This window comes from Ascidiella aspersa, chromosome 2 (genome assembly GCF_963924565.1).
Source record: "Ascidiella aspersa chromosome 2, kaAscAspe10.2, whole genome shotgun sequence".
In the NCBI taxonomy this organism is placed as follows: Eukaryota; Metazoa; Chordata; class Ascidiacea; order Phlebobranchia; family Ascidiidae; genus Ascidiella; species Ascidiella aspersa.
The window spans coordinates 38,934,337-38,955,363 of NC_139448.1; the positions used below are offsets into that span (position 1 = coordinate 38,934,337).

Sequence of the window (21,027 nt, forward strand, 5' to 3'; positions counted from 1 at the left end):
TCCTGACTACAACTATCCCCGCTGTTGTGGAACGCAACCGCGCCATTCCCGAGCACGCGGCTCGAAGCATTCTTGTGTTATGTTAATTGCTATGCGTTGTTTGTTTGTGTGTACGCGCTTGATTTGTGCCTACTGCAGGAATGTAATTGGTATGTTTGTAATTACTTCGTGAGCCTATAAAAGGCTGTTCACTTACTATTACGTTACCATTCCATTTTACTGATTTCGACTGAATACAACTTAAGTTACAACAAACTGTGCTTATTTGGACTCTGTAAAGAAGCAAGGCGCAAACGTGATTGAAAACACAATGTGAAAACCGAGGATAAACTAATTAAAATAAAAACAGCAAATCTAAGCACACACCTGCTACTATACCAACTTTGTTGATACGCTATAAACCTCTTATAATTATTTATTTAAACCTTGGCACGATTAGCAACATTACATTAGTAGACTGCCTAAATACATACGAGCGCCATTTTATAAAATTTACTCTGTCGTTTAGTAAAGCAATTTCTAAACGTCATATTATCCTTTCTTGCATTCGTACTGACCCACGATAACGGCATACATGTTAACACTTGCCTGTCTTTTACTGACCTCAAAATTAACCTTATAAATTTGAGAGAAAATGATTCTTGCTACGTTTGTAAGATGTCAACAACAAAGACCTCAGTCCGCTAAAGACGCCGCGTTAAAATTATGGAAGAATGTTGTTCATTGTGACGTAAAACGGATGTACACCTGTTCTTCCTGTCGCGTTTTGCGTCGCGCGCAAGCAAACGTCTATTGTTCACTTAATGGAAAACTTGCAATATCGGTGGAATTAACTGATTAACTGAGCATGCAGGCTTAAAAATATACTATACAGAAGTAGTGGCGTTTTTTAACGTTTTAAATAACTCGCTTCAAAGTCTAAAATATTTAAAACGTTCACAAAATGCTTACTACTTCGGTATGGGCTTTCATATTGATTCTACGTCTAACTACAACCTCCAGTTCTAAATAAATTTCCTTGTTTTTTAATATTTGTCCGCTCCACTCTGGTTTGATGTTTATTCTTTCTAGATATGGGCTTCTGTGAGCGAAAGAATCATATTCTACTCCCCAAATTGTCCTATCAAGGGTGTAGGTTTCTCGCATTATTTGTTCTATTATTAATTTGTACAGTTATACCAAGGGGTGAAATAGGAATAATATTTTTTGTCGGAAAACATTACGTTATAATGCTTCCTCTCAACCATAAACGTTAGAAACATGAGGTTATTGTTTTTCGATGTCGTACACAGATATGCTAGGAATACCTTATATTTATACTTATTAAAGGAAAAACAAACATTCGTCTTGGATTTACAAGTAAACTTGGAAAAAATATTAGTTGGATGGCATGGCCTGATGAATCCCACTAAAAAAAAAAAATTTTACTGAAGAGCCTTATTTTGCCACTGGCTATAGGCATTTGTCGTTTAGTTTTAGAAATTTTATCGAATTTTACTTTGAAACTATAGAGCGTTCTGGGCAAAAGTGAACTTGGGCTATATCTAATGCACGCTACAATATTTTCTTGGTGTGAGGTTATCTTGGTGAAGAATGTGTTTGCAAAACTGAAGTGTGCCGCCAAAACTTTTGTTAAAAAAACATATTCCAATTACAAATAGCCGCGCAAGCAATATCATTTGTTTTAATAGTATTTTCATTTACAAATCGAAATTAAAAGAAAATAGAATTATTATATATAAAAACACTTGAAGAATTATATAATGCCGGAGACCCTTTAACCCTGTCCCCAAAAGGCTCAAGGCTCCGGTGGTATTACAAAGGGGAAATATTCTTCTAAATTGTTTTTGGTGTGATGTTATCTTGGTACAGAAGAGAAACTACGTTGAAAAGTTACGAAACTAAACAGAAATCCGTTGTTTTAAAAATGGAGACTCAGAACAAGGCGTCCACTGTTTTTATTTATTACGTCATAGCGATCACCAATCGATTCGGAAGAAAGAATCCATTATGACGTTTGCAGAATCAATGGTGGCGACCTGCGATTGTAACAGTGAAGGTTAAAAAGCAAATTAAACCACATTTTAGCTTAATTCAAGATGCTACTTAAGTTAGCTGTAATTGTGAAGTAAGTTTTATTTGCCACACACAAGAATTAGCGCAAATAAACAAACTATCGAACGCAAAAATTAAACTGCATCCTCAACATCAAGGCCGCCACAGTAGGAGGCCTAAAATGACATCAGCTCTGCCGTAATATATTTAAACTATCTTAACTCAGCCCTACCTTAAAGTTTCAAATTATTCTAGCTTGGTAAGGAAGCCGCTAAATTGGCCAGCGATATCGAGATCTTATTGACTGCTATTGTTGCAAATGTTTCACAAAAAACTTGTCTGTCTCTTGTCTTATTGTTGCCAATATAGAGGTTTTGAAATTAGTTATACTTAACGTATTTATTCATATCTCAAAAACTTTAGTTTTTAGTTGGATACAGGATCTTTACAAAAGAGGCCTTTCTTATTTTTTGGACTAAAGCAGTTTTATGAGTACAAGTTTCATAAAAAAATTCCACAGGTTTTACAGCAGTCTAAAAACATTATTTGCCTAAAGCACACGTCATAAGTGATGACGTATTTATTAGTGCTTTGTAGGTCTTATTGTGTGTTCTCAAAAAACGCCTTTCTTCCGCGTTACACTAAAAAATATGTGTGTTTTAAAATAGTATTCCACAGATTTTACAATAGTTTAAAAAATGCCAAACGTTATGTTTGCCCAAAGCACACGCCATAAGTGATGACGTAATCAGATAAAATCAAACAAAAACAGCAGCAAAGTGTTGTTTCTTACCCCGCTGCTGTAGCTGAACTGCTTGGGTACCCCGTTAACCCTCACACTGATTGGTGCAAACTCAAGCCCCATGATCTGTATTTTACCCATGAGCACCCCGGACATGATCGAAGCGCTTCCTTCAGTGGTCGTGGTCAGTTCGTTCTGTGGAAGAAAGTTGTGTTTGTTGGAAATGGGGAAAAAAATTGGTTTATATAAGAATTATCCGGTATTGGAAATTTCGGGCAAAGAGTATCGCGATCGCATAACAAACAACGTTATTACTATGCTCAAATAAAACAAAGATGAAAGTAAAACATTCAATGTTATTCTTACGAAAAATGTTTTTTAGGAAATCGGGAAAAAATGGACATTTTATTCCAAAACCCGATATTTTGGACAAAGTATTGCGACAACAAAGTTATTACTATACTCAAACAAAACATATAAAAATTTAAAGGCTCAAAGCTGTTCTTTTCTGGCTGTTAAGTCCAAATGTACTTTAACATTAATCACTCGGTTACCCCCAGTTGCTAACCTGCTGTGTTTTGATAAGTTCACCTTTAAGTTTGTTTTGCTGCGTAGGGTGCAAATCATAGCTTAACTTTCTATATTGATTTAAAAAATGTGGTTTATGTAAGGAGTATCAGACACTTGTCATTTTATCACGACAGCTGACATTTTCGGTTTTGCGATTATACAACAAATGGGTGCTCCTACAAACAAAATAAATTAAAGTAAAACTTTCAAGATTAGTTTATTCCAGGCTCTTGTTGAATAAAGTTGTTTTAGATCTTTTTTACGACTTTTGTGGTTTTGCTCGGATCTTACGATATGGAAAAAAGATTAAAACTATAGAAGTGTCGGAGCGGTTGTTCTTACCAAAACGTGCTTCAGTGTTGAGAAGTGTTAACCTGCTACTTTTGATAAATTCACCATACGAAGTAGAAATCGGAAACCGTGCCTGAAATTCCTACATATATTTCGTATCGGATTTTGCCTTGAAATTGTTTTGGGAAATTTTGATCAATTCAGACACTAAAGTGCATTTTGTACATTTTTTTAAATTTAAATTATATAAAATTTTTTAACTTACGTTGAATTAAAAACTAACAATTTTTTTGGCCAATTTAATAAATAACTATTTTCTATCGCCCCAGTTATGCCCCGGTTACGATAAACTCACATTCTGGGCCGTGAACTTGAAGAGCGCGTACGCCCCTGATTCTAGGGGTGTCAGGGAATCCCCCTCGTCCCAGTACAGCTCCCCTGATGACGTCATCTGGTCGTCCAGGGCCACGATGAGGCCGAAAGGGTTTTTCCTGGACGCCACGGTGTTCTTGGCCGGTTCCTGGGTCGGGATAACTGTTCCCCCTCGAATATGGATGGGGATTGTGCCGAGTGGCGCAGATATTGAAAGGGACTTTCCCCGGGCCCCAACCTGGACCCCATTATGGTAATCGTACCTGGGCAGAAAAAAATATGAAAAATATTTAAAAGTTGAGCATCAAATTCTACTTCGAATTTTTTTTGGTTTTAAAAAATGTTTTTTTAACCTGTAGTTTCTACATAAAAAAAATTAAATGTTGTATCAGAAAAGATTTAAACGTTGCATCCAAATCATCAAAGAAAATACGGAAGATTTAAAAGTTGCATTCAAAGAATCAAAATATACTTCCAAATTTGTTTTAATCTTCTGAATACTGTTTGGTTATTTCCTTAGGTATGCTGGCGAAATATATATAACCCGTGTATTTTATTCCCACTCAAATAAATTGTCTGACTTTAATTACTAGCGTGGCTGGACTTGCTGTTTTGTCTTATTTTCAATCAAAATTCGATTTTAGGAACAATTTTAAGTTCGTTTCATCCAAAACAGCAAGTTTTCAGCAAATGGTTTTTAAACTTATTGGCTCCTGTGGGCTACTTTGATTAGTTCAAGGGGCCATGAAGGCCTAATTGACTAAAAACAGCAGGTTTTCTCCGTCTTGTTTTATGACATCTTAATCGAAAAATCTTGCTGACCTTGTGCAAGATATTTTTACGATTTTTTTTTTCGTAACTGACTGCGTTGTGTCAAGATTTGGTCAAGATAGAGACGCGATAACTAAAGAAACACCGTTCCAGTTCATTAGGCTCGAACAGTTTGCTTTGAAGCGTGTTTGACTAACTGGTGGGGATTCGGCCTTAAAGTTAACCCGCCCTTTATAAAAGAGTTTGGTGACTGCTTTAAGCTCACCATCTAGCAACCGCGAAGTTCCACTAAAGCAGGGCTACTCAACTGGCGGACAGCGGTATGAATCCGGACCTTTTTAGTGTTGAATCCGGACCTTATCTGTCTCAGTATTTACTTGTGATTTGTTTTTTTCTTGGCAAACAATTCCTGCTGTTCATTGAATACCTCTTTCTAGTAACGAACATTTTTACAGAATTCTCATTCGAAGCAAAGGACATATGTAAATTATACCGTATTACATTTTGTTTGACTGTAAATTATTTCATGAGAGCTATAACTGACCTAAGCAAATTTTCAACTTTTGTAACTGGACCTTTGCTAAAAATAGTTGAGTAGCCGTGCACTAAAGTTTCGCCGGGATAAAAAAAAGTTTGGTTACTGATTTAAGCTCACCATCTAGCGTCAGGGAAGTAAGCGTTCACTGTAGATTCGCCTTGATAAAGCACGGGAGAGAACAGCAATCCGGGTCCCCAGAGGAACTGCTGATCGATGCTGTGAGTCGTTTTGTCGTGGATAAATTCGAACGAAAGGGGAAGCACCACTCCGCGACCTGAACAAAAATGTAAAGGTTGAATTTTTTTGAAAATAATAAAAACGGAGTTGTAGCACAATGTTGTAAACACGCCGCATGGAAATCTAATCATTTATTTTTCTCTAAATAGCTAATGAAGTTCAAGCCAGTAGTTGCCCCAATGAAAGCACTAAAGTAAAATGTAATTCGTAATATTTAACTCAATGATTCAAGTCCCAGTTATAAAACAACAAAAACAAAAAAGTCTCAGTGAAGAACATCAGTTATTCAAGACAATTCAAGTAATTAAGGAGCAAGTTTACTACAGTTGAATCTGTAAAATATTGGAAGAATATCGCATGGAACATCTCTATTCCACACTACTGTAAATATGCGCGTATTTTTAAAAGTATCGGTTGCACGGGATTTGTATGTAAAGAAGAAGAATGTAGTTAGACGGAGGAAGTCCGGTTAAGTCTTTTGAAAAGTTTCGATAAAATTTGGTTTGGAAAGTTTTTATATCTTTTTTCACCAGCAGTTTTGTGTAGTATTCAATTTTTTTTGTGTGTTAAACCTACCAGTTACATGGGCTTTATGGAAGAGGGTGTACAGATAAGGAAGAAGGGTGTATCTTATAAGAAGGACGTCCTTTGATCTTTGAGCAAAATCGGGTCCGAAAACTGCTGGATCCTGTTCGCTGTATCCGATGCCATTGTGGTTCCTGGCGTAGGGGTAAAAGGCTCCCAGCTCCATCCATCTTGCACACAACTCTTCGTCAACGTTGCCGTTAAATCCGCAGATGTCGGCACCGATCTGTGTGAAAACAACCGTTCATGGTGGCTAGGTTTAATTCGAGTGGTTTTGGCGAGATGTTTGGATAAATTAGCAAGGTCTGGATGCATTTGTGGTAAAAAAATACACATTTTAAAACTGAAAACGATTTTGACTTAGTAATTCAGGTTCAAAAAAGTTCTAAAAAGCACCGTAAAACAAATTGTTCTTGAGCTGAATGTATAGCTTTCAAGATAAGCCAAATGTATTGTCTGTGAGAAAATCTCTTAGGAATAACCAAATCTATTTTCAAGTGGTTTTGGAAAACAAGTCATTTTGAAATTACTTAAGTACCAGCCAAGTCATTTAAAAATTAACTGAAGTCAAAGTCAAGTTTTGTAAAAATAACTAGTTAAGTCACAGTCCAAGTCATCGGTTGTTCAAGTCCCAAGTCAAGTTGTTATCCGAGCAAGTCAATTTCAAGACAAGCCATTGAAAAACTGTGACTTAAGTGCACTTAAGTAAAGTCAGTGATTTAAGACATTACAGCACTGCTACTTTCTAAATATTAAAAAACGTTCACCTAAATTTATTTATGGAATGCTTTTAGGTGAAAGGTGAATTATCCATGTCGTATTACACTCACGAATATACCCATTTGATGCTTCTACAAATGAAGGTTACATAATAAACGACGTCAAAGTTTTTATTTCAGTGTAGACTCGCGGTCAAATATGATCCACTCACGAACAGTGTTACAAACATTGATATGATCAACTTGCAATATTTATATGATCAACTCACGTATGGTATCCCAAATAAGTTGAACTCAAGCATTCCTATGATGGACATCCTGAGATCGTGCCAATCTGAGTTGTTGTCTCCCAACCAGTGAGCTGCCCATTGACCTGAACCAGGGAACGTGCTTCGGCTGACAACGAAAGGACGCTTGCCTGTGGTCGCCACTGCAGATCTTAATAGAAGATGTGAAAGCAATGAAAAAGTTGGTTTAAATTGTCCGCAGATCTTAGTACAAGGTTTATGCAAGGAAAAAGTTGGTTTAAATTGTTAGAGTCAAGTTGTAACAGTGACAAGACAAAGCAGTTTTGTAATTACTCGGATCAAGTCATTGACTCTTTTCAAATGACTTGACTTAAGTATTTTGGGCAAAATGACTTAGGTTGTAAAGCAGTGTTTTCATAAAGCATTTTTTTTAAATTGAATTACTCATCTGAGAGTTTGCACATAAAAATTAGGCTTGCTATATATTGCGTTTTGTGTTATTTTTTATTTGGGTTATTGCCCATAATCAGACGAATTTACCAATTTCAATAGTTTAACATTTATTTTTTATGACAGGACTTGCTCGAATTATGACTTGACTTAGCAAAAAGACTTGACTTGGAATAAGGTTCTTTTAAAAATGACTTGATTTGGACCGTGGTGGTTTCAAAATGACTTGTTTAAATAAAAGTTTTGGTGAAATAAACAACAATGTTCAGGTTGTTAGAAGCGGTCAAAATCAGGTAATTTAACTAACAAGTCAAGTCGAAATATAAGTGTTCCAATTAACAAGACAATAAAGTTATTAGAAATCATTTAAAATCGTTGAAAAGATTTAACAAAAAAAGTTCGACATTATGTCATCACACTCACATCATTGTGACGTTGGCTTGACTCCATCCATACAAGCTGTGTACGTCATAATGGCTTCCGATTGTGTGTTTCGCGTCCGGACAAACAGACTTGTCGGGGAGAGTCCCCCAAATATCTGCGATAAAAATGTTTGTTAGGGGGGTCGTTTTTTTAAAACCACTAAAATGTCGTTCATACATCAATTAAAAAGAGTTTTTTCAATTTTTTTTGTATAATTATTTTAACATAAAATGTTACATTTAACATTTGTTGCCCACGTTAAAAAAAAAGTCTGGTTCGGAACTACTGTCTTTAATAGGATAGTCAATATCAAGCCTAATTGTATGATGTTGTCTGTAAAGGCCCGTTTACACTACAGCTTCACCAAGCTGAGCAAAGCGTAAAAAAATCTATTGTGGCGAGCTTTCCACGCTTCACTAAACTCAAGCCCCGAGCAGCTGGAAAAAACGTAACGTTTTGGAGCGATTTTTACGCCCGGCTCAGCGCAGCTATAGTGTAAACGGGCCCTAAAACTTAGTTTTCTTGTCATGCAATTACTTGGAGCATATGGCGGGTTGTTAAGGTTGTTTTCCTCGCACCCTTCAACGCTTCCATATCCAAAGTTCGCCGGCTCGTTCATATCCTGAAAACAAAACATGGTTTTACAGTGATGATGTAGCCTAGTATTGTGTTACTTGTTGGTGCCAAGCCTGCAGGCTTTGGAAGCCATTTTTAATTTGTAACTTAATTTTGTTCATCAGCTGTAATAATTTGTTCATACGTGTAAACCATTGTTCTAAACAAGTTATTTTGAATGACTGAAGCCCCAGTCAAGTCGATTGCAAAATACCTTAAGCCCAAGTCAACTATTTTTTAAGAAATACGAAGTCGATTCCCAGTTAAGTCATAATTGGAGCATAAATTAGAGAAGTAAAATCCTTTTTACAAAAATTAAACTGTTAAAATTGACAAACTCGTCCGATTATTTGCAATAACTCAAGTAAAAAATAACCAGTCAAGTATATTTAAAAACAGTAACTTAAGTTAAGGCAATTCATTTGTTTAAAAAACTTAAGTCAATTCAAGTCATCTTCCTCAAAAATTTAGGTCATTTAAAAACAGTGACTTAAGTTAAGTAATTAAAAGTCATTACAACACTGGCGTAAACTCACGATCCAGAGCCCATCAAAGTTGATGATGTCGTGGAAGTCCTTGCATTGCTCGGTCCACCAAGGTTCAGAGTCTGGGTTCGTGTAGTCAGGGAACACACACTCACCGGGAGGCCAGACCTGTGGAAGGTGGATACAGGATGTGGGTCAGTTTTGAGCACTGGTCAACAACATTTTACTTTAATATGGGTAGAAACAAACTAATGTAGGTTACCGGTACGTCGGTTTAGCCGTGAAAAGCTGCGTCGTTTAAACCTGTGACACTGCTCAGTAAAAAAATGAAACACATTAAAAGAACTCGCTTGTGCTAAGACATTAAACTACTAATAACTGAAAATTTTCTTCTAACCACCATGTGTCATCTTTTTTGTTATAAAGCTTAAATATTTTAACATATTGAAGCATAGTATGGATTTAAAAGTAGGACTTTTTGTGTATTTGCATAACTTTTTATCTATTATTTTGTACGAGAAGGGCCAGGCTTACCGAGGTCGTGGGTTCGAACCTCACTACAGGTGAGTTTTGTAGCCTGCCTTGCATTACATACCAATTGGTCAATTAATCGGTTTACTTCATTATGGCTTTCACAAAGTGTTTTTTTTTAAATCCGCAGTTAGCAAAACATTAATGTACGGTCTTGAATATTTTATAAAATGGGAGCGGAGTTAAGTTACTAAAGTTAATAAGCTTCGGGTCGAATCGAAAGATTACTCGAATCTAAACAATGCAAAAACATGTCAGTTCACAAAACTTTAATGGGAAGCCAAGTGAGTTCACTGATACATAAAAATATCCAACATTTAGGGAATAGAAATTTTAATAGAGTTATTTGCCTTTTAAAATTACCACTGCGATGCCAAGAAATAAATAAAGGCTCCAAAAATGTGTCATTTCATCCAATGTCCATTTTATCAGGCACTTGATTTATTTGACCTTGAACTGACCTTTCCAGCCAAGGGCGTGACCCCGTCCGACTTCATGACCCACACTTTCATTTGTTCGCCGATGTCGTAAGCAGGGTAAGTCCCCGGCGGGTCGTCCTTTGTAATGCACGGGTCCTGTAACACCAAAGTATAAATTGAAATCGGTCGCCATTTTGTGTCTATAATTACATACATGCATACATACATATATACATATATATTTCATAGCAATGACTTGAGTCGTTTCAAAATAGTGACTTAAGTCAAGTCATTTAATATCAATGACTTAAGCCAAGTCATTATAAAACAATTACTTAAACAAGTCATTTCAAAATAATGACTTAAGTCAACTCAAGTCATTTCATAACAATGACTAATTATTCCAACACTGGTTTGTACTTGATGACGTACCAAAATGATGACGTAATGCTTTCCCCCAGCTTGCAGTTCTTCCACATATTCGGGGAGGCCAGCGTACGTCTCAAGGTCGTAGGTAAAGTCCCTTTGTTCGTCCATGTAGTCAATGTCACCATATTGAACGTCCTGTGTTGGTTTAGACTTAATATTATAGATATTTGACTCGGTCACAATGATTTTTGGGTTTGATACAATGCTGAAAGTCGAACTCAGTTTGTAAAAAAACTCTCAGAAAACCTGCAGAACTTGAAATTCATGTTCAGGCCTCAGGAACTCAAAATATTTAAAAGCGGCCAAGTAAGAATGTGTTTGGGAAGAATTTTCTCGAATTAAATGAAACTCGCCATATAGCAAGTATATCAAAAGCACAACAAAAATCTTTTTAAAGTGTTCCGCCCAAAATAGCTTTTTGTTTTTTTTAATTCTTGACAAAAAATTAAAAATTCGTTCCCTTATTTATGTGACTTACGAGCGGTATGTCGTAAGCATCCATGCGTGACACAGTCTCCTGGACTTTAGCCAGCGAACCGTATCCGTATCTGCATAGTTGGAAGCCAAGGGACCAGTAGGGGGGCATGAAGGTGCGCCCTACAGCGGTGCTGTACTGCTCCACTACCGAGTTGGGCTCGGGTCCAAGGAACACGTAGATGTCCAAAATACCCCCGATTGTTCGGTAAACCAGTCCTGGGGCTGGGGTCAGGGTTATGTCTGGAAAAATAAGGAGGTTTGGGGTCAATTTTTAAATATATAAAAAAAAATTCGAACTTAAGTTTTGGAGCATAATGACTGGAGGTTGTAGTTAGACGTAGAATGAAAGCCCATACATAAGTAGGTATCATTTTGGACATTTCGAATAAATCTTTAATCATTTTCAACGTCGTAAAAAGGCACTGATTGTAAGTGTATATATACTGCTGAGGCAAACGGAAGAAATAAACCTTAATTTAATTTATAAGATGTTGAAATACTTTTTTATGGAACTTATAGTTGTTAACCACTTGAGCTGGTGTCAAGGTTATGTCTGAACACCAATGGGGGTTGGTTAAGGTTAGTCACTATTAGTGTATGCGTTATCTGATGAAACTTAAACAAATATTTTGGATATTTTTGGTTAAGAAAAGCAACTAGCCTGCGGCGAGGTTCGAACTGACCACCTCCGGTCATACCGGTATAACTACAATCCTGAACACGCTTACTGATTTCGGTCATCCTCTGCGAAAGCATCTTGTGTAAGTTCAATGAATTCACGTCTTACAAAACCTGTGATTTGCCTTTTAAACCACTGACAAGACATTTGTCTTTGTACTTTGCGTTTAGGATGCTCTTCCAACGTTTTTGACATTTTGTTTGGGCTTATTTAAACGATTTTAACATTTTTTGGACATATTTTAACGATTTTGGCATTTTGGGGGACTTATTCCAACGATTTTGACATTTTCTAGTACTTATTCGAACCTTGTGCTGCTGAGTTTAGGAAGAACACTCCATGTGCGTTGTTATCCTCTTCCACCATGATGTAGAAGGGATGGACTCCGTAGAGGTTGGCTTTGGGGTCCGGAGGTTGGTCTCTACTCCACATCCCCCAGCCAGACCAATCAAAAGAGTGCTGGGAACAAAAATATATAATGTAAAGTAAGTGGGAAAGTGAGTTAAAATTTGAAATAGGGGACAACCTTATATTTATACGACTTACTCACAAAACCATATAAAAATATACAATTACCTAAAGTAAGTTGTGAGATAAAGACAAACCATGACATAAAATGAATCTTGCACAGAATGACAAACCTGGGTATGTTAAACTATTCCAGGCCGTTGCGGCTTATTTTGCCATTGATACATGTCAAATAAGGAAATAATTAAAGAATTCAGGACATATTAAGCCAGTAGCGTTGTATTCAGCAACTCACGTTAATAGTTTGATGTTCGTGTTCTCCAAACCCGAGGATTGTCGTCGATGGAACTTTGGTGGGAAACTGAAGAAACTGATCACTGAAGGTGAATCCCCCGAGAGAAGTATCCAGCAGGACAGCACCGGTTAACTTCCTGGTCACCTGGATAAATAAGAGGACGTTTAAATCAGGAGTTCTTAAACTGGGGTCCATGGACCCCTTGGGGGTACATAAACTAGTTTTGGGGGGCCAATAAAAGCCAACTTGAAATATTAGTGTATATTTAAGAAGTAATCTTTTTTCAAAGAAATTAGTGTAATCAAAAATAAAACGGTTTTGCACTGAATGAATTAGACTCTATTTCACTTTCAAATTTTTTGACCGAAATCAGTATCTTTCTGAAGTCTATTAGTATTGTGACTTAAATTTATGGGGTCATTTTTGACTCCACAGCCCAGGTTTAAAAATGCGACGTTTTATGAATGAAAAAGTTTACCTTTTTCTAATCAGTTACGTCCCCCAAATACACTACAGCCAATAATAAAATGTTCATTGGAAAATATAATGGTATTTTCGGATTTTTTAAATTAGTGTTTCTCAACCTTTTTTTGCGGCGGAAAAAATATCAAGTTTAAATATGACAGCGTAGAATTTAATTAAAATGATGTATGTCTTATTATTGCTTCGGCAATTTATTTAAACAACTTGATTACTTTGAAGGAGAAGACTGGGTCGTTGACGAATGTGATGTCATAGAGTGGGTCAGCAGGGGGTGAGGGGTCAGCTCCGTGAATTTCGAGGGGTACTTCGAACCGGTCGTTAGCAGGGTCGAAGAACTTGATGTGCAGTCTGGGGGAACAACAAGTTTAGGGTAAGAAGGCGTTACTTTTTTAATGTGGCGTAGTTTAATGACCTGGCAAGTTAAGTTGAATAGTATCAGTGTTGTAACTAAGTTAATGCACTTAAGTCACTGTTTTCAAATGACTTGACTTAAGTCTTTTAGACAAATGACTTAGGCTGAAATGAAGTGTTTTCATTCAGCACTTGCTATAAAATTTGGTTATATATCTTAATTGTTGCGCATAAAACAATTTGCTTGGTGTATATTACGTTTTTAGTATTTTAGTTGATTTATTGCTCATAGTGAGACCAATTTTAATATATTAACGTGTAATTTCTTTAACAAGGATTTGATTTGTTATTTAGTCAAAAAGACTTCTTCGACTTTTCGAGAAAAAAAATTGTTTACAACATCGCTAACCTGCTTTCCGTGTCGAAGGTCACTTGCAAGGTCAAAGTGTCGACGTCATTCCCGAACAAGGTCGAACCCTGGATGCGATCAAGCGTAACGAGGTAGCCGTTATATGTAGCTGTTGGCTCTTCTCTCATCCGATATCCGTAACCGTCGCCCTGCGCTCATCGGGTGAAATAATAAAACGAAATCTGATAAAACTTGAGGTACGAACCTTATGGCACTTAAATTTTAAAATGAAGGTTTGAAGATTAAATAAAATGAACATAATTAATGAATCGTATTTCGTATAACACTTTTTGCAAAATATGGGTGCTTGGCAAAACTCGCCTATAGGGAAATGCAAGTTTTTTAGCCTACATAGCGATTTTACAAGCTGTGCCCAGGATTTTTTTGACAAGTCAATAATTAAAGCAGAGTAATATTTATAAAAATCGCAAAGCCACAACAATTTTTATGTAGTTTTTGAAAGCACGTGGATTGGCGTTCAGAATACTTTTTACATGCTCAAACTAAGCCAAATTTTTTTGGAAAAATATGGCTTTGTTATTATATTAAAAGCTGAGTAGCCAAACTGTAGTTTCTGTAATGAAAGCAACAAATTTTCCAACAGACCAAATTGGGAAACATTTCTGTCGATGTTTTGACCGTTGCCAGTGTAAATAAGTCTTAAGTAAAAATTTAAAAGAATATTTTACGAATCCAGTAAACGTTTTTAAAACTAGTGTAAACAATTAGCCAGTTTTCAAGACTTGAACTAAGCACGTTTTAATCCTATGACGATAATAGTATTAAAAACAACAAAGTTTGCTATTGTGTTATTGGTACCATATTCTCTACTAACAAGCCTTTGAACGTCATTTAGACTTCAAGGTCAACCCACGTGGAAGTAGCACATTGGCGCGTCCGGCGAATTCGCACTAGCGAAAACACATCCTCGTTCCTCACACGTGGCAGGGGAAAATCCTCCTTCGGGAATGCAGTTCACTCGATCTTCGTCGGGAATTCCTTCTGGTAAGTTTGTGGTGTTGAAAAAACACCAGGCCGCGCTACTCTCGCACCAGATGCAACCAGCATCCTGAAATATGGTGTATTTTGTTTTTTATTTGTTTTTTGGTAAATTTGTGGTGTTGAAAAAACACCAGGCCGCGCTACTCTGGCACCACATGCAACCAGCATCCTGAATTTTGGTGCATTTTGTTAAAGTAGGGTGTCAGTTGTCTGAAATATGGTGTATTGTGGGTTTCAGTTGGCTTCTGGTAAGTTTGTGGTGTTGAAAAAACACCATGCCGCACTACTCTCGCACCAGATGCAACCAGCATCCTGAAATATGGTTTATTTATTTCAAAGACGATTTAGTTGCTTGTTCCTATATATGGCATTTTTTGTTAAATTTCTGTTAAATAGGTAAAAAATATTCAATTTTGCCGAATTAAATATATTTAGTTTTTGTCTCACCTCACATCCTGCCTGTGTAGCGCCACCACCTGGCCAACAATCGATACGGTTTTCCACCGGAATATCAGAGGGACACTCACCTCCGGTAGATGGCGGTAGAGTGCCTGGTGAAATAGTCGGTTTATAAAACAGGCGATTTTGTCGAAGCAATTGTAAGATATATACTCAAGAGCCTAGAACTGGTTTGTTTTGGAGAACCTTTAAAACGCAAGTCCTGACAGGTTAACCATTTTTAAATTGACTGTCCATTCATACTTGAAAACACATTTATTTAATGTTTAAATGTTTGTTTGCGAGGCACGAGGCATGTTTTATACTGAAACTGATTTAACTACAACAATATCTCTATTTATAACGTTTATAAATCTTATTGGATAAAAATAAGATGTTCACCTCCTTCTGGCACGATGCACCAGGGTTCATTTGCAACTTGTGATGGACACCAAAGACATCCTCTGCTGTAACATCCGGACTCGCTGGATCCTGCTTCCGGGAAGCAATCCAACCTCTGGATGGAGCAGCCTGGAGGAGGTAAGTAATCAGTTATTAAATGTGACATAAACCTATTTTTAATACTAAATGACACAATTTGCATAAGGTATAGGTTTAATAATTAATTAAGATATTAGATGACATTTTACATTTTGAATTTTAGGTCCATCTTGTACTTTTGAATTTACACACTTTCGTTAGAAACCTAATCTGACCAAAGCCTTACTTTTTAACCAAATTTTTCAGCAGGATTTGAATATATTAATACTAATATCTAAAGGTTTTTTTAAGTTTTTCTGAAAAAAGCTAAGCTTATTGTCTCCTTAAGCTGTAATTCAAACAGAAACGGCTTTCTAACTCCTAAAATAATCGCCTTTAAATTCCTAAAAAACGGATATGCCCTTGCTTAAGTATGCTGTTCAGAATTAGCGGTTGCAGATATAAATTAAAGTATTTTAAAACAATTAAAAAAGTCAAGATTAAAGTCAAATTGTACTTACTTCCTCCACTAGGTGGCGTGTTTGTCACAGCCGGGCTCGTTGTGGATCCTCCTACAAGTAAATAGCAATGATTATAAATGTTAAAGAAAAATAAAAGTACGTGTTCAAACAGGAAAAATAAATACAAGTTTCAAAACTAAAAATAAATTACCAGTGAAGGGCTAAAAAATGAAAAAATATAAGTATATGTTAACAAAGAAAAAAAATAAATATTAAAAAAATAAAAAAAAGTTCAAAAAATTCGAATATTGCTAAAAGGTGTTTTTTATACGACTTAAGTCAAAGTCAAGTATTTTGCGACAAAAAGCAAGTCTAGGTCATTTAAAAAAGTCAAATTATAAATAAATGTTAACTTATAAAATCATTGAACACGTGTCCATATTTCGCAGCAAAAACAAAACAAGTGTAGCATTTTGTTACATTCATTAATAGACATAAATGCACTAATTTTAATAAAAGTATTTATTTCAAAAAGTTTAATTTAAACAAAGTTATTTTCATAAAAAATAAAGCAATTTTGCCGAAATAATTCATTTTTGCCGTGTCTTTTATAAACATTGCCTCAAGTGCATTTAAACACTCATTTGCATTATTATCAACAGTTGATTACCTGTCGGTGGAGTTGTAGAAACGCCTGAAACAAAATAAATGTTAAAATAAACATTTTTTAGAAGGAATGCAAACTGAATATATTAAAATGAAGATTTCTCCTCGCCCTTATAGCCTACATGGTTTTCAACCAGGGTTGCGCAACTTCTAAATTGTTTAGCTGCATGCATACATGATACAACCAAATTATTGCACTGGGGTTCCTCGAGCCAGTGGCATGTTTCCATAGGGTTCCACTCCAGCAAAGAGGTTGAAAGTTAATGACGACAATGAATTCAAATTGGAGCAATATACTTTAGACTTTCTTGTATAAGTCAATGAGTCATACAAGAAAGTCGAAATATTCTCAGAATGGAATATTGCTTTATACAGTATCACAGAAATGACATATGCTAAATAGTTTTCCATATAAGCTAATTACAGCTTGTATTGTAGGTACAGAAACTCCAACCACAACCACTTTACAAGCGCAAAAACAATTTCCAAGCACCCTCTCCTTCACCGGGATTCGAACCCAGGACCTTACCGTCTGAGGGCGTGATGCACCAAGGTTCTCCGTTTATATTAGATGGGCACCAGAGGCACCCACGGTCGTAGCAGCCTCCCTCGCTTGATCCAGCTTCAGGGTAGCAATCCAATTTGTTCGAGCACGAATTACACGATGTGCACTCGCCGCCAGGTGGCGCTGTTGAGTACACGAGGTTAGTATTTTGATGCTTGATTTATTTCTGGCAATGTTTGCACATGGTAGGCCTTATTTGCACCAGGGCTGTGGAGAAATCGGGAGTCCGACGTGCGCATGCGCAATACCAAATTTCGAAATTGATAAGGCCGAAAATTGTAAGTTGTGAAATATTATATGGTGGATATTTTCGAACCATGTGTTGTGAGTGAATGAATTATATGACACCCCTATGACTGGATTGCTGAATATGCACGTAATTAGTTACGTAAATGGGTGAAATAAGACTACGTAGGGCTACCCGAGTACGACGTGCGCAATTTGTAAATTGTATGATAGAATATATGTGGTGAAATATTTTCAACCTTATATATTGTGATTGGATTAGGTATACCCTATGGGTGGATTGCTAAATCTCTATATTTTTTTAGTTAAATAACTAAAGTACAAGTTGAGTTTGATCTTAACTCAGGGCACATTTGGTCGGACTCGGTTTGTTTTTAACCGACTTCGCAGCCAATTGTGCTTCAGAGATGGGTCGTTGTTGCCATTTTGCCAGCATGGTGTGCGTGGTACTGATTCAGAATACACTTTCTTGGCGAATGTTACCAATTTTTTGTAACATCCAGTAGAAATTAGACTTTGTTAAACATCGTCGACTTACAAAAATACTCCGTTTACACATAAAGACCGATTTCTACCTATTGGTAGAGTGACGGTTTTAAATAACATATATTACACGTTGTACACTCGTCGTTAGTTGGCGCTGCGAACACACGAGATTAGTATTTTGCGACGTTTGTTGAGTTTTCGGTAATGTTTGATTTTAGGGGCCTGTGCACCCTTTAAAACCGACATTTTTTCAGTTGCGCCACTTTTTTGCTGTTAACACTTTATTTAAAACTATCTGTGTCGAACTAAAGTTCCATCGGACATCCCACTTACAACTAATCACAGTAAATTTTTAGAGGTTATTTGTTCCATGACGTAAATTAGTGACGTCATCTTTAAAATTTTACCCTGTGTTTGACAAGAGCGACAAATTTTTTTCCAAATTATGAATTTTTAGTGGTGTATTTGCTTAACCCAAAACGCCCAGGTTATTTACCAAACGTTAATTCCTATGGATCTAAAATGACCTGGTCTACATTTTTTCATCTGAACAATATTTGATTTTCTAATATGGTTATGAAATAAAACCAAAAAAAATTGGGTATCTATAATTTAAAAAAATATTTCAAAATAAAATTACACAAGTTTAAAGATATTTTTAACTCAATTTATGTTTACTTTAAAAACTTTAGAGCGGAATAAACGTCATATAAAAAGGTGGGTCTAAAAAGCAGCGTTGTAAAGACTATAACTTGGATGAAAGTACTTTGGACAAATAACAACATTTTTAGTTATTTTTTTAAAATAATTTTGCTTGCAACGTTGAGTTTTTGTTGTTTCTTAGTGGAGGTGTGTCGGACGAGTTTACTAATTATAATAGTATAGCGTTTTATTTTTATTACAAGGACTTGATTTAAAAATTGACTTGCACAAATAATGACTTAACTTGTCTTTATTCAAACTGACTCGAATTAGAAGTTATCTCAACATGACGCAAACGCAAAGTGAAATGAGCTCCAAAAAGCTGCAGACCCTGACAGATTCACGTTAGGGAAATGACAGCGACTATATAGAAGTGAATTTTTAAATCAACAAAAAAACAGCAAAATGCAAAATTTAGCAAGAATATTGTTTTATGTTAAAAAAAGATAAAAAATCCAATTTAGTTACAAAAATGCTCGATAAAAACCTTTTAATTTCAACACAAGTCAATCCATGGATTTAGTTTGTTTACAAAACTGACAAAATAAATTTTCCACTTACTTGCGTCATCATCGTAGAAGCACCAGGGGGGTCCTTCGACGCTCGCCTCGCACCACATGCACCCCCTGGCTGCGCAGGAACTTTCGGTGGAACCGGGTTCCGGGTGGCAGTCGATCCGGTTCCACTCGGGAACCATGGAGGGGCAGTTGGCCGCCGTGTAGGCCAAGGTGGCCGGAATGGCCAGGAATAAAATCCCGGCAAGGGAAAGAATTATTTTCATGATCTGCTGGGGGATTTGTTCAAGGAAAAGTTTAAATTGTAAAAAAAAAAGTAATTGAATTATTTAAAATTTTAATTTTGTACTTGAAACAAAAATTACTCAAATCTGTTTTTTTTAATATTTATTCGGCTTTCATAGTAAGGCCTATCTTATGGTTTTCACTTTGACAAAAAAAACATTTTTTTCGGTATATAACAAATTCATTTTTTTAGCATCATTTTTTGGTTTAGCACAACAACCCTTAAGTGTGGCCAACTATAGTCAACGCATTTTTGTTTTTGCCAGTTAAATGATAATTTTTTACTCGCCGCAGCTATTGCAATATTAATTAAGAAATCCCCTCATATTGATACTAATAACATACGTTTCTTTATATTTAGTATCATATCTAAAACCTGGAAAGAAATATATGATTTTGCTACTAACTCTTATCTTCGATACATACAATCTACTTAACTTTAAATTCGTTTAAACTCGTACTTAAAAAAGTAGTTTCCAATTTCTTGCTGATCTTACAAATTTTAATCGAGTGTTTGCAGTTTGCTGTAATTAACCGATGGGAAAATGACATCTGGTGAACACGTAACTCCGGTGTATGGAGCAATGCTGGTTACATACATCGGTTAAGAATCGCAAACTAAGGAACTTTTAAGGTATTTTTATAATTTTCTACAGATGGTAATGTCGCCATGGCCCTGAACATCCAATAAACACCACAAACCACCACAAACAACGACATATGGCAAGGCTTAACAGGTTGAATATAGGGGCGTTCGTTTTACCACTATAAAGATCAAAAGTGGCCCCTGAGTATAATTAAAGTATAACTGTGTCAATAATTTCTCTCTTTTTCTTGAATAACAATTTCTTGACACCAGTATATAAAAGAAGTTGAATCATATTTCATTTAATTAACTTATGGAAAATAAACCCGCGGGAAAACAGCAGCTGATCAAAGCTATCAAGCCAATATCGGTTGATTTTAATGAATAACGTTCCAAGAACGACTGGAAATGCCGATTAAATCATGACTGAGTCAGTGTTTTAGCTTCATAGAAGGTAACTTTGCATTGTTATTACAAATATATATGCAATTTAAAACTTATCTTTTGTGGCTAAAATTAATAAAAAAAATCTAAATTTTTGGAATCACTTTTATTGACTACAAGAACAAATTAACTAATTTTTATAATTAAATTTAACATTACGTTCCCTAACCCGAACCTTCGATCATCGATCAACTTAACTCTGAATTCGATTAAACTTGTGCTTAAAAGAGGTTGTTCCACGTGCAGAAATTGCTGATCTTACAACTTTTAATCAAGTGTTTGCAGTTTGCTGTAATTAACCGATGGGAAAATGACATCTGGTGACACGTGACTTCGATGTATGGAGCAATGCTGGTTACGTAATAGGTTTAGAATCGCAAGCTAAGCACTTTTTTTATGTATTTTTTAGTAATTTTTACAGATGGTAATGTCGCAATGGCCCTAAAAATCAATTAACACAACAGACGATCAAAGAAAGTCTGTATGAAGGGTAAATAAGGGGATTTTGT

At 36.0% G+C, this 21,027-nt stretch overlaps 1 protein-coding gene across 1 annotated transcript; it reads right to left on the minus strand.

Annotated features, from left to right (window-relative positions):
• Window positions 1–1,979: 1,979 nt before the first annotated feature.
• Window positions 1,980–19,469, minus strand: LOC146165684 (lysosomal alpha-glucosidase-like). Its single transcript, XM_083381000.1, has 23 exons — window positions 19,247–19,469; window positions 17,219–17,383; window positions 16,694–16,717; window positions 16,084–16,134; window positions 15,485–15,613; window positions 15,092–15,195; window positions 14,517–14,711; window positions 13,643–13,791; window positions 13,095–13,230; window positions 12,400–12,543; window positions 11,945–12,095; window positions 10,959–11,197; window positions 10,484–10,615; window positions 10,094–10,207; window positions 9,153–9,269; window positions 8,539–8,623; window positions 8,002–8,116; window positions 7,150–7,318; window positions 6,153–6,387; window positions 5,457–5,613; window positions 4,014–4,293; window positions 2,849–2,992; window positions 1,980–2,039 (listed from the first exon to the last, which is right to left on the minus strand). The coding sequence occupies exons 1-23, from the start codon at window positions 19,467–19,469 to the stop codon at window positions 1,980–1,982; spliced, it is 3,318 nt and encodes a 1,105-aa protein (XP_083237126.1).
• Window positions 19,470–21,027: the final 1,558 nt, after the last annotated feature.